This window comes from Trichechus manatus, unplaced genomic scaffold, assembly GCF_000243295.1.
Source record: "Trichechus manatus latirostris isolate Lorelei unplaced genomic scaffold, TriManLat1.0 scaffold00037, whole genome shotgun sequence".
Taxonomy (NCBI): Eukaryota; Metazoa; Chordata; class Mammalia; order Sirenia; family Trichechidae; genus Trichechus; species Trichechus manatus.
In genome coordinates, this window is record NW_004443973.1 from 14847518 (window position 1) to 14862226 (window position 14709).

At 38.1% G+C, this 14709-nt stretch overlaps 1 protein-coding gene across 1 annotated transcript in view; it reads right to left on the minus strand.

Moving 5' to 3' along the window:
* The window catches only part of BBS5 (Bardet-Biedl syndrome 5), a 21189-nt gene extending 7532 nt beyond the window's left edge, over nucleotides 1–13657 (minus strand). Inside the window, 7 exon segments of the mRNA XM_004375541.2 lie at nucleotides 2698–2833; nucleotides 5301–5428; nucleotides 5559–5608; nucleotides 6692–6757; nucleotides 10900–10982; nucleotides 13288–13384; nucleotides 13387–13657. Of these exon segments, the coding sequence (XP_004375598.2) occupies nucleotides 2698–2833; nucleotides 5301–5428; nucleotides 5559–5608; nucleotides 6692–6757; nucleotides 10900–10982; nucleotides 13288–13384; nucleotides 13387–13657 (831 nt within the window).
* Nucleotides 13658–14709: the final 1052 nt, after the last annotated feature.

The following is a 14709-nucleotide window of genomic DNA, read 5'->3' on the forward strand; positions in this document are numbered from 1 at the left end:
ACTAGAAGGCAGAAGGGGACAGGAAAGCTGGTGATAGGGAACCCAAGGTTGAGTAAGGATAGCGTTGATGTGTTGTGAGACTGTTAACCATTGTCATAGGGCAACATGTGCACTAACTGTTTAATGAGAAACTATTTTGTTCTGTAAACCTTCATCTAAAGTGAGAATAGCAGCACAACTGGAAGAACGTAGTCGATGTCACTGAATTGTGCATGTAGAAATTTTTGAAACAGTGTATCTTTGGCTATGTATATTTTCACCAAAAAAAAAAAAGGGTCGAGAAGGTAGAGTGTTGACATGTCGTGGGGTTGCTAACCAATGTCATAAAACAATATGTGTACTACTGTTTCATGAGAAACCATTTGTTCTGTAAGCGTTCACCTGAAGTACAATTAAAAAAAAAAAATCCTCAAGACCCAGTAACACGGCACCAAAATTATCTGCTTCTACCATTTATCTTTCATTCTCCACTCTACTCCTACATGCTCAGAGGAATTTTATTTTACACTTTAAGGCTGGGCATAAAGCATTAACTCACAGATGAACCCAGAACCTAAAAAGCCCTTTTCTGGGGTAACCAGATTTGAAACATCAGAAAAGTCTTGTTCACCAACCATTCACATATACATACATATACATACATACATATTTTCTCCCTCCACTCTCATCTTGTGAGAAATTTTTATACAAAAAAATTTAGCCTCCCATTATTCCCATCCCAAGTCTCATTAATCAACAGTAAGTATAACTTAATATGGAATAATTCATGTTGTTGTTCCTCTTATTTAGGAAAAAGAGAAGAAATTGCAAAACTCCTAAAGACTTATTAAAGTGATAGGTGAGCACATTTGTTTCATTATTTTTCAGTAAATACAAGTTGGGTTGACAATAATATTCCTAATTTTCAATAAAATGATATCTCTAATAATCTCAAACATCTATTTAATTAATTGATTAACTAAAAAATCGCACCTGAACAGGGTAACTCAATCCTTATCCTTACGAAGCATATAGTCTAATGTAGGGCTACAAATAAGGTATGTAATTTTACAATAGTAATAATTTAGAGTGGTAAATGTTAGGTACAGGCTACGTAAGTAGCATATAGAAGGAAGCTTTTGGTGACATCTAAGCTATGACCTAAAACAGGTTAGCAAACTATAGTTCATGGGCCGAATCTATTCTGATACTTGTTTTTTGGTATGGCCTGTAAGTTAAGAACGATCCTTACATTTTTAAATGGTTGAAAGTTAAAAAAAAAAAAAAAATTTGTGACAGATGAACACTGTATGAGATTCAAATTTCAGTGCCCATTAATAAAGTTTTATTGGAGTACAGCCATGCTCATGCTTTTAGGTGTTGTGTATGGCTGGTTTTGTGCTACAACTGCAGGTTGTAGCTGCAACAGAGATTGTACACACTTCAAAACCTAAAATACTTACTATCTGACCCTTTACAGGAAAAGTTTGCCGACCCCTGACCTAAAGGATGAGAAGGAGTTATTCAGATGGGGAGCTATCTATATCTTATAGAACCCTTATCAGTTTAAAAGAACTTTTCAAAAACCCTTATCAGTTTAAAAGAACTTTTCAAGTGAGCAAAGGCTATCAAATCTTTACAATTCAACCATATGTTTATGATGTGTGACCAGCAATAAGCTCTTCACTGAAATGTTACAGATTTATCAAAGAGGTTATTAGTCTAACCTAAGTTGTAACACACACAAAGGCTGGAAACTATTCTTAGTAAAATATATTTTTCCCTAGAAATCGATGTGTTACTGTATTTTTATGCAAATAATGCATGCCTTCTACATTTGTTTGCCAACTGCACCTTCCCCCCGTGAGGTATTTTCATAAGTGCACTACGCTAATTTTTTTTTTACAGAAACATGTAAAAATATATTAGCATAGCGGCACTTTTGAAAATACCTCGTGGAGGGAGGGCACAGTTGGCAAACATGTAGAAGGTGTGTGTTATTTGTATAAAGATACAGCACTTGTTTCAAATATTAGTTGCTAACATATATAAATAGATATACGCATGTATAAACAAGTATATAAGTATATCCCCCACACACACACAAATGAAGAGTTACAATAATGAATTTAAGAGACACCAAATCAATTATATATTTAGTTCCCTAAAACCGAGATTAACAACTATTTGGAGTGGTGGTTGCACAACATGATTAATGTAATTGACATCACTAAACTGTACACTTGAAAAATGCTGAATTGGCAAATGCTGTGTTATATATATTTTTACCATTAAAATAAAAAAAAGTATGTAAAAAAAAAAAAAGACCAGATTAAAAGGCTTCTGTGACTGTCTGCACCATGGTTCTTCTCCATCAGCATAAGCAATCAGAAATGGAGGGTAGTACGGTAGAGCATGGCTCTGAGGCGAACGAGATACATGAGGTCAGGTAACTCTTTTGGGCCTGAGTTTCCCATCTATAAATGAAGGGAGGCTGAACCAGATGATCCCTAAGGTCCATTCCAGCTCTAAATTCTATGTAGATCAAAAGCTGTTAAAAACAGTACAGAGCCCATAAAAATATGAAAATCAGAATATTACGTCTTGTCAAAAGCTATAATGCTAATAGAGTTGAATGAATATACAAACCCAACGATGAATGGAAAAATGACCACCAAAGCACCGCCCCAAAAGGTTCACTAATTCTTTGCACAATACCTGATCACTGGATAAATTCCATACTCCACTGATTTTATCATATACATGTTCTTGTGGTAATAATCTTAGTTGCTTGTTTTGAATTAGTGCACTTCTCAACTTAAAATCACGATACATTTTAGATGTTTCATATGCTCTATGAAAAAGAATGAACAAAAGGTCACTCCAAACTGAAAATGTGGTTTTTGTAGGTTATGTTTACTTAACTATTAAAATATAGGTTGTTAGTATTTATGTATAGCACACAAATAATTACTATGGTAAATTAAAAAAATTTTCCTTTCAACGGATTCTGGTGATTAGAGCTTTTTGTAGATTTTTATTATTTGTCATTTTGTTATGTCTCAGTTATCTATCTTTTTAGATTTTATCTCTGTAATCTATTTTTTTAGATCTCAAATTTTTAAGGCAATATGTATCATACAGCACAAATGATAGGAAATAGACTTCTTGCTAAACAAAAAACAATGACTGCACGTACCAAAAACCAAACCCGTTGCCGTCAAGTCAATTTCAACTCACTGCAACCCTACGGGACAGAGTAGAACTGCCCCATAGAGTTTCTAAGGAGCGGCTGGTAGATTCGAACTGCTGATCTTTTGGTTAGTAGCTGTAGCTCTTAACTACTGTGCCACCAGGGCTCTGACTGCACGTAATAGACATGGAAATTGGGTTTTCTTTCCTCTATCAAAATGCTTCTCTTTTTTTTTTTTTTTTAAACCTGTTTTAGGTAAAGTTACCATTATTCTTTTGACAAAAACAGTCCAATTACTTTTCTCACTGCAACCTGAAAATACTAGGCTCACATTTATCTCTATATAGAAAATTAGAATGAATCTGTACCAACTCCAAAAGGGAACCTGTGAGTGTGTATGTGTGACAGTGTGTGTGGGTGTATGTGTGTGTCTGTGTGAGAGACAGTTGTGTGTAAAATCTCCATGACTTTGTTTTCTTTCTGTTTCTCTTTTGGTAAAGATTTAAAAAAAAAAAAAAATTCTGCTTAACTTTTGATTAGTTAATTCTAATTGCACTCCAAGGAGCTCTGGTGGCACAATAGTTAAGTGCTGGGTTACTAACAGAAAAGTTGGTGGTTTGAACCTACCTAGCGGTTCTGCGACAAAAAGACCTGGCAATGCACTCCCATAAAGATTACAGCCTAGAAAATCCTATGGGCAGTTCTACCCTGTCACATGATCACTGAGTCGCGAATTGACTTGACGGCACCCAACAACAATAATAATTTTACTCTATATAAAAACAGGCTAAGTTATGCATTTAGTAAGAGTGATAAAAGGGTTTTCTTGGCTTTAATAATTTTATAATTAATCTATATAAATTGTAATATTCATTGTTAAACTCTAGTTTTTACTTTAATTAACCTAATATGTCAGCTGAGAAAGAGCAGGATTTGAGCATTCTGCCTATACATCTCAATTTGGTTTAGTGCTGCTGTCACCTATACTTAAACCTGTGGAAAAAAATAGAAACTATACTGTAAATTAGTTAGGGGAGAATACTTATAACATTTTCATACTACTAAACGAAAGCAGCTTTCATGCTCCCTTCATGTTCCATTTAAAACTTTTCATAGAACGTCTCAAAGTAAAGTGAAATAAAGAGCTGAGGTATAGGTAGGTATATGCCCAAGAGAACTGAAAACATATGTTCACATAAAAATGTGCACATGAATGTTAATAACAGCATTATTCATAATAGCCAAAAAGTGGAAAAAACCCCAACGCCCATCAACTGATGAATGGACAAACAAAATTTGGTATATCCATACAATGGAATATTACCCAGTCACAAACAGAAATTAAGTACTGACACATGCTGCAACATGGATGAACCTCGAAAACATTAGGCCAAGTGAAAGAAGCCAAACACAAAAGGCCACATATTGTATGATTCCATTTATATGAAATGTCCACAGTAGGCAAATACATAGAGACAGAAAGTAAATGAGTGGTTGTCAGGGGCTGTGGGAGGGGAGAGTGGGTAGTGACTGCTAAACCAGTATGGGGTTTCTTTTGGAGTGCTGAAGTGTTCTGGAATTAGATCATGGTGATGGCTGCACAACTTTGTGAATATACTAAAAGCCACCAAATTATATATTTTTATTTTTGGCCTGTCATTTTAACCAAGCTTGTTTTAAAAAATTATAGTACTTAGGGCTGATAAATAAAAAAAAGAGAGAGAGCTAAGGTAGTGAAAATAAAAGAATTTAGCAAACAAAAACAAAACAAGAAAATTCTTTAGGAAAACCCCCCAAACAAGCTTTCTACTACTAGAAAAATAACCTTTTTATTTAATGAATTATCTACAGTGAATAAATTCTCCATTTCACTTTACCTACCCTGACAGCTAATTTAATAAACTCTTCAGTGGAAATTTTTATGATTCTTCAGTAGTCTCATGGGTTTTATAAATACTTTCAAAGCGTTTATCAAATGATAATGAAATGTGTTCTAAAGCAGTCTTCAGGATATTTTACAATAGAGCTTGCAGGAAGATAGTATCGCATTTCTAAATTTTATCTTGTAAACATTTATATAATAGAACTGTTTTAAAAATATTCAATAATCCATAAAGTATTACTATACCTGTGTACTGCAATCACAGAAGTAAAAAGTCTAGGACTTCCAGGAACCACATTTGTAAAGATAAATTCAAAACGAGTACTGTTACATTTTGTTAGTATATAAAGAGCCTCAGTTTGGCCTCGTAATTTCTGTAAGGACAAATTTATTCACAAGTTCAGATTTTAAGATCAACTCCTCACTTACAGTGAAAACATGAATGTTAACCTTAAAATATCCACTGTTTCTTTACTATACATATATATATTTTTTCAGACTTACAGAGTTAGCAGTCCTTGTTGTTATATTCAATATGCAGTTGTAACCAACAGCTAAAATTCAAAAGCAAAGAATTTAAAGAACACGATACAGTAAATCGAGAAAAAGCAGTTTTCTGAAAATCATATACAGAATTTTTAACTTTTAAAAACTAAAGATAAAGACAACTTTTTAAAAAGCTTATGAAATAATTGTAAATTTAAGTTAAATAATTAAAAGAACGAGAGTCAATTCCATCTCCATGAACAAACAAAAACATTCAGAATATGTGAAATAAGAAGTTTGCTTCTCTAAAACCTAAACAGCATTATTTACTGAAAATTTAACACCACTATATCAAAAGAAAAGGTCTAGCTGGATAATCTAAAATACTTCAAAAAAAAAAAAAAAAAAAGAAACATCATTTAACACAATAAATTTTATTAGAATTTAGATCTCCCTTCTTTGGGGTAGTCCCCGACTTATGACATATTCGAGTTATGACCAACCGTATTTTTTTGTACATCTTATCCTTAGTAATATGTACTACCTACAATCTTGCAGCGTGTAATTTGCTCATATTATCATTCTCAGATGTTCACTTGCAGATGTTCAATTTTTTGCTTTACTGTTCAAAACACTGAACACCGATAGAAAACTGGGCAATGTTCAACTGTAATGACACACAATTGAACTGTGCATGCACCCGACAGCTGTTAGGACTCCAACTTCATTGTTATGACACTGACGCCGACTTCGTTATAGACCAGACCTACAGTGTGATCTTATTCAGTGTTTTGTACCAGAAGAAGCCTAAGCTGTTAATCTGAAATGAGGTATCCGACTTACGTCAGAACCGACTTAAAACAGAGTAGTGGGAACAGAACTTCATTGAAAGTCAGGGACTACTTGTTCTAAAAACAGGTTATTGCAAGTTGTCAAAAATAAGCAAAAAATGTAACAAAACAACTCACAACAAAAAAACAAAAATTATTCAATGTAAAAGCCCTAATCTCATATAGAATTTCTGAAGTTTTTATCAATTTAAGACATGTCATAGCATAGATTTTTCAGAATCAAAAGTCACAGCACAAGTATAATAGTTCACTTGACAAAGGATTTTTTTTTCTTTAGAGTTATCTAACAAAGATACTTACAAAGATTGACTCTCGGTAATGCCAAAGAATGCCAGATAATTCTTAAATTTGTTACTAAGAGTCTACCTAAAAACAAATAAACAAGCAAACAAACCAAAAAACAGGTTAGCTTCAGTAAGAACCCATTTTTGCAGTATACTATGAAGTGAACATAGACTGGATGTGTCCAGTTATCAGCAGCAACACCCAAGATGTTTTCATACATTTATTAATTGAAAATATTTATTGTGCATAAATGCTACATAAAGTATATAAAGTATGATTCATAATCTCAGAGAAACAAAATCTGAGGGTTACTAAAGGGATACAAGTATTCACTGCTAACAGCTTGGCGTGACTCAAACTGACAGAGAAAATTATATACTGATCGTTTGTCTCAGTAGAAGCTGGGTTCCAGGAAGTTCTATGTGTACAACCGAGAATATGTATAAGAGAAAAAAAAACCCATTGCTGTTGAGTCGATTCTGTCTCATAGCAAACCTACAGGATACAGTAGAACTGCCTTGCAGGGTTTCCAAGGAGTGCCTGGTGGATTCAAACTGCCAACCTTTTGGTTAGCAGCCGAACTCTTAACCACTACACCACCAGGGTTTGGGATACCATAATTACACAGCCATTCATTTAAATCACCTTTTTCAAAGAACTCTCACATACACACTCATCCCTGCCATGAGTGCTCTCTTAACAGTTTTCACTTAAGTGAGCCATATACTTAGACACCCAATTTTGCTATAAGCAAATTTTTCTTTTTTGCTCATATAAAGTTATGGCCAGGCTGAAGTCTATTTAAGGCTTTGTGCTTTTCATTCTTAGCATCAAAGTGATATTGATCTAACATTCTGTGTTTTTACATTAAAATACAAAGTTAGATAAACTATTTCTCAAAGGGCATCCCATGGAACAGTAGTCCCTATCAATGCCCCAAGGAAAAAAAAGCCAAATAAATCTGAGCGTGGTGAACTATGTGTTTTAGAGGTTTACAATACAATCAGTGTATTAAATGCTTTGAGAGATCCTGAAATAATAAAGCTTGCTTAACTTTTGAAGCATATATTAATACTGAATATACCACGGGCTGTCAGAAGAAAAAACAAATCTGTCTTGGAAGAAGTACAGCCAGAATACTCATTACAAGCAAGGATGGCGAGACTTCGTCTCACATACTTTGGACATGTTATCAGGAGTGACCAGTCCCTGGAGGACATCATGCTTGGTAAAGTACAGGGTCAGCAAAAAAGAGGAAGACCCTCAATGAGATGGACCATTGCTGCAACAATGGGCTCAAGCATAACAATGATTGCTGAGGACGGCATAGTACTGGGAAGTGTTTCGTTCTATGTAGGGTCGCTATGAGTTGGAACCGACTCAACAGCACCTAACAACAACTTTAACACACATTTCTCCAACTAATTATAATTATATAATTCTTTTGATGAGTAATCATAGATAGGCCATAAACATGCTCTCTTCCTTGAAAACCCTAAGAATGTCTAAAATCAGAGAAAGTAGGCCTGCATGAATCCTAGAGTGATATAGGATAGTAAAGGAGGTTCCAAAAATAAAGGAAGGCATTCTCCAGGAAGACTGTGGAAAATTACTGGATGTGTTTGAAGAATAATAAGTAGTCCAAAATGGCTGGAGGATAAGGTTCACACAATATCATAGAAGACTGGTCATGCATCTATCAGTCAGGGTTCAACAGAAAACAGATGACATACTCAAATCAGGACTTATTACAAAGGTATGGATGGTGTGTTGGGAATAGTAAGTGTCAGTGCAGCAGAAATGCCACCATCCCAGGACCAAAGTGACAAGGGGAAGGAGCAGTTACTGAATTATGGAAGGAGCAAGATTCCTACAGATCTGACCATTTTGAGAGGAAAAGCACAGCCGGCCTCTCTCTGGAGAGGACCAGGAGAATAAATACCCCGACCTCACTCTCCTGTCACCATCTCATCTTCTGACATGGCTCTCCTAAGAGGAAGCAAGAGGGCACCGGAGCCCTTACATGTAATCTATACAAGTCATCTTCTCAGGGTAAGGGGAAAAGGGTGCAGAAAGGTGCTGAACCTGGAGGGACAAATGGAAGACAGCAACACAGGCAAGAAAGGTTCTTTGTAGCCAAACTAGAAGTTCTTCAATTCTGGCCCAAGAAACATGGACTAAGATCTATTAGTAATAAGGGCAGTGAGGTGGGGGTGGGGGTTTAGAATTAGGATCAGAGAGGACTGAAAATTTTTGAGAAGGGAATAATGTGATCACTGCAGTTTAGGGAGCAATGTAGGCAGTTTGGTTCATTACTTACTAGCAATGTGACTTGGAAAAGTGAAGTAACCGCACTGTTCCTCAATTTCCACATTTGAAAAATAAAGATAATAATAGCATCTACTTCATATTTTTTGTTTTTATGATTAATATTAAATAAGATTATACATATAAAAGACTTAGAACAGTGATTGGCAAATAGTAAATACAGGCAGTCCCCAGCTTACAACGTATTCAAGATATGATGAACCGCACTTACGACTGTCTGTTATTGTGTTTTTTTTTTTGGTACATCTTATAGTTAGTAATATGTACTACATACAGTGTTGCAGCATGGAATTTGCTGATGTTATCATTCTCTCATGCCAACTCCCAAAGACACATAAAGACTGGATTTATAAAGATATTGATAATAAAAGCAATAATAATGAAAATTAAACAAAAAATGAGGTATCTAACTTACATCGGAATGAACTTACAACAAAGTCATCAGAATGGAACCCTATCATAAGTCAGGGACTACCTGTATTCAAAATACTAACTGCTATTATAATTTTTTAATATTTTAATTCTTTACAAACTTGTTTTTATAACTTATTTTTGTTATTGTAGATACATCAATTTATGTTTTACTTAGGTCATTTTGCCTAGGCAACATTAGTCTCTACAACTGGGCTATGAGCTCAGGACATCTATTGATTTATTTTATCTATTAAAGGATCTCAAAAAAATTACAGTAGGAAAAGTCTGTCTTATAAAACCATCTACCAAGTCTACCTCTTCTTCTGCTCTTGGTACATCTGTAAGTCTCTGGGATTCTTATGCTGCCTTTTTCTGCTGAAGGACCCTTCCTACAGTTCCAAACCTAGTGTTCTTTTCTTTCTGTTCTACCAAAACACCAACATATAGCTATCCCTGTTTCATTCAGGGCTTCAGTGCACGAAGCTAATCTGATAATTTCATGTCAGGGTAGATTAAATATGCTAATCTTCTGGAGTATTTATAGTTTTAACACAGGGTTTCCTGAACTGGCAATGCTTTAACTTGGTCATTTTCAAACTGCCGGAAGGGAGGAGAGAGAAATGGCTAGAAGGCAGGATTCTTCTTCCCTTTCCCATCTCATCAGCCAGAAACTCTACAACCTCCTGTAAAATTTCATTTGAACAAAGGTTTCTGTGGTGTATGCACACATGCAGAATTATTTTTATTAGGAAGACTTTAGGCACTGTAGTGGAGATTTCTGGCCAAGGAGGCTTTTTGTCCTCCCTATCCCAAAGTACGGAGCCCTGGTGTCTCAGTGGTTAAGAGCTCAGCTGCTAACCAAAAGGTCAGCAGTTCAAATCCACCAGTCACTCCTTGGAAACCCTACGGGGCAGTTTTACTCTATCCTTCAGGGTGGCTATAAATCGGTATCGACTTGACAGCAACGGGTTTGGTTTTGGTTTTTCACCCCAAAGTCCAACTATAGAATTTGGCACTCAATGCATATTTGATAATCAAAAAATGTTATATTACCTATAGTTTTTATTTGGACTGGTGGGTGGACTGTTACATAAGAGTTCTTACCAATTATGAGACCCACCAACCTTGCCCTTGGCTTCCTCAAGTTAACCAAAGTTTCGTCAAGAGTAGGGCCATCAGAAATACCTCATGCCTCTTGCAAACAGGGCTCCTGGGGTTTTAACAGTTACACTTGATACAGGTGATGTCAGAATCAGCACTTACTGAAAGACCAAAGTTCTGAGGGAGAACCTGTGTCCCCTGGCTACAGGTTTAATACCTATCTTTTTTTTCTGTTTAGGCCTGAGAAAAGTCTTATGTGGATTTAAGACTCACAATTATATTTTCATGTGATGCTGTTTCATATCTTATTCTCCAACTAACATGATTTAACATTTGTAAAATAAGCCAGGAATATAAAATACATTAAAAAATGTACTTACCTCTATCCCCATTATTTCCTTTGGTATCTTCAATTGAATCTAAACAATCAATAAGGACTTCTCCAGGTCTTGTTTTCATTTGTCTAAAATAAATATAAAGGCTTTAATTTTACAGCTACAACTATACCTGCTTACAACCTAGTTAGGGAGAGAAGAGACATATGCATATAGACCAGCCAACAGTATAAATGGTACCATAACAAATGAGTGAGCGTTTGAAAATAAGGTCTTCAAGAACTTCAAGAAGCTAGAGATCAGCAAGGCCTAGGGTGACCAGGGCCACGTGGAGTAATCCAAAACTTGAAGAAGGGGTTGGATTTAGAGAAATAAAATGGAGAGAGAGGAGAGTCCATGATTAAACACCAGGAGTAAGAAATTATAAGAGCCTGTAGAAAGACTGGCCTGGCTGGGGAAGAAGATCTATACTGAGAAATAGTGAGAAATATGATTGGATAAGTAAAGAGGGACTAGATTGTGGAGAACCTTGGAAGGCAGCTATGCTCACCACTATACCGCCAAAGCTAGATTGTGGAGAACCTTGAATGCCAGTCTGATAGGTCTGGGCCTTATCCTGTGGGCAATGAAGAACCCCTAGAGGTTTCTGAGTTGAGGAAAGGAGATCAGGCAGTTAAAGAAGAAACAGGTTAAAGAACAGATACACTCAAACCATCATTAGGACTCAGTAAACAATTACATATAAGAGACAAAAGGAAATGAAGAATGAAGAATAGCTTGCTGACTGATACAATGCATTCTAGAGGGTCAAAAACAACTAGCAAGAGTATCTGGTAAAAACTTCTAACACCTCTCTACACGGCCAACTCAATTATCTATTACAATACAGATATGATCATATCACTTCCCTGCTTAAAAAGCCTTCCATGTCATCCTACTGCCTTGGTAATGGCCAAAATCCTCAGCACAGCATTTCACAATCTGGCCAATCTACCTTTCCATTTGTATCTCCATCCTCTCCCTGTCACACATCCTGCTTTCTAGTCAATGAGGTTTATACCTCCAAGACTCTGCTTCTAATGAGGAGTCTCCCCCTCCCTAACTCCCCAAAAATACTCTCCTCTTGTCTACCCTGACAAGGCCCTGCTCATCATTCAAGGCCCAACTCAAATATTATTTCTTCTGTGAGGTCTTCCCCAGGCAGAATTAAAGGCTCTGTCTTCTATGGTCCCCAGTTTTTGTTCATGTTTTCAGGATGGTATTTACCACATTATAGTTAGTCGTCCGTATATGTCTCCTACACTAGATTAGGTATGAGTATAGGTGTGTGTGTGTGTGTGTGTGTCTGTGTGTGTGTGTTATTTCCCATAATTTTTGTACCCCTAGCTATCCGCACAGTGACCAGCACACGGTAAGCATTTGATAAATGTTTTAATAAACTGAAACACGACGGGCCTTGTCTGGATTAAGAACCCTCAAGAATGACAGAAAAAGTCATAGAATGTGTGCAATATGTAACTGCAGTTTATAATTTTACAAATTCTCTTTCTTCACAACTTCTTAGAGGATCTAACACCGTGTTAGTGCTAGTTCTCCAGCTGCAACGAAGCCTGGGAAATGCATCAATATTTCATTTTTCCGTCTAAGAAGGTGCTGTTCATGATAGGGAACCATAAGAAGTGGCTAAAGAAGCTCCATGTCATTAACCCGAGAACTTTAGCTTTGCTGTTATTTCCCAACACTTAAGATCCTAAACAGGGAAAAAATTTTTTTCTTTTCCTTTTTCTGAATCATTTGAACAGAAGCTTCTCACCATCCCCTCTTTAAGGTAAAGTGAAAAAAAGGTATTTTGCATAAACAGGGTGTCTGTTTGAGAGGCTCCAAAAGGGGGCTCCTTCTTCCTATTGGTGATTCAGATGAATAACTAGGTAAAAACTTACGTGGGCATAAAGTTTCAGTGTTTAGAAATTTTGGAGAATGCTTGCTCCCACATCCTTCACTTTACAGCTAAGACTCAAGCTTGGAAGGGCGAAGTCATCTGTCCAAGGGCCCACTATTTGTCATTATTCCAGACCTAGTTTTAGAATCCTGGTGTCCTGAGTCCCTGTCCTATGTTCCTTCCACCACGCAAAACTGGCGCCTCAAGCCTTGGCTTGCCCCGGGTCGTGTTTGGGTAGCTTCCCAGGACGAGGCCGGGACTGCGCTGGACCGAAACTCGATCATCTAGACGTCCTGCTGTGCCGCCTGTCTCCGGAGGGCCGCAGTTCCCCGGCCAATCTGCGTACTCACGAGGCAAAGACACCCTTGGCAAACCCCCTCCCACCCTCGCGAGGGCCGCGAGCAGCGGGGGCGCAGGCCCGGCCGGTGGGTCCCTAGTGCGCGGCGCGGCGCCCTCTGCAGGCTACAGGCCCCTGGGGAATCTTGGCGACTCACTGTGAGGACACGTCGAAGCGGACGTCCCGGTCCTCCCAAAGTGCGTCCAACACCGACATGATGATTGTGGCCCGCGGCCGGCGTTCTCCACAGCTGGGAGGCCGAACCGCGTCTCGCCGGCTCCAAGGCAACAGGCTGCCTCTGTCACGACATCTACGGCGGGCGCGGAGACCCAAGCTTCCTCGGGTATCGTGCGGGCTTTCACGCTAGTGGCCTTGCACTTTCTCCTAACTAAGCCGATTTGAGACGTGAGGCTCGAGTCGCGGATAGAAGGCGAACTGGCTCTGGCCGAGAGGCATGTGCATGACTTCCGGGCGACCTTCTTTGCCTCCAGACAGACATCCTTAAGCCATTCCACGCCCTTCCCCATTTCTCCGCACTATCAAAAAATTTGTACTTAAAACTCCAAGTTCCTTAGCTGTTCTAGTAGGCCCCTCCTGATCTGGTCCTACAAACCTCTCTTACCTCACGCCGCCCTTCCTTCTCACTACACTCCAGCCAGGCAGAGCTCAGGGTCTTTGGAAGGTCCCTTTTTTTCCGTCTGGAACGCTGTTTCACAGATCTCTGCTTGAAGCGCTCCTTGTCATTCAGGTCTCAGTTCAAATGTCAACTCTGGCCTTCCCTGATCTTTCTATCCCTCTACTGTGAGCTCCCTGAGGACAGGGACCTGACTTATCTGGTTCATCGCTTTTAACGGTGCCCCTGCACGTAGCAGGCACTCAATAAATCTTAGCTGACTGGAGTGAGATTCTCCTGCTTGCCTTAAAGAAGCCAGCTTCTATGACAGGGCCCTTAGGACCAGAGGCCTCAGTTCCATAGGTGCAAGGAACTGAATTACGTCAACCTGAATGAGCTCGGAACACATCCTTCCCAAGTAAAACTTCTGAGGGGCCTCAGACTCAGCCAACATTTGTACCGCAGCCTGCTGAGACCCTGTAGCAGGTAAGCCATGCCTGGACTTCTGATCTACAGAAACAGGGAGATAGTAAGTGTCTGTAGTTTCAAGCAGCTATATTAGTTTCCTAGAGCTTTCGAAATGAATTACCACAAACTGGATGACTTAAAATAACAAATTTATTCTCTCACAGTTCTGGAGGCTAGAAGTCTGAAATCAAGATGCTGGCAGGATCTTGCTCCTTCTGAAGGCTTTAGCAAAGAATCCTTCCTTGCTTCTTCTATCTTCTGGTTACTGACAATTCTTGGTGCTCCTTGGCTTGTAGATGCTTCACTCCAGTCTCTATCTCTGTCTTCAAGTTGTCTTCTCCCCTGTGTGTCTGTGTCTAAATTTCCCTCTTCTTATAATGACACCAAACATACTGGATTTAGGACCCACCCTAATCCAGTATGACCTCATCTCAATTTGATTATATCTGCAAAAACCCTATTTCCCAATAAGGTCATATTCCTAGGTTCTGGGTGGAC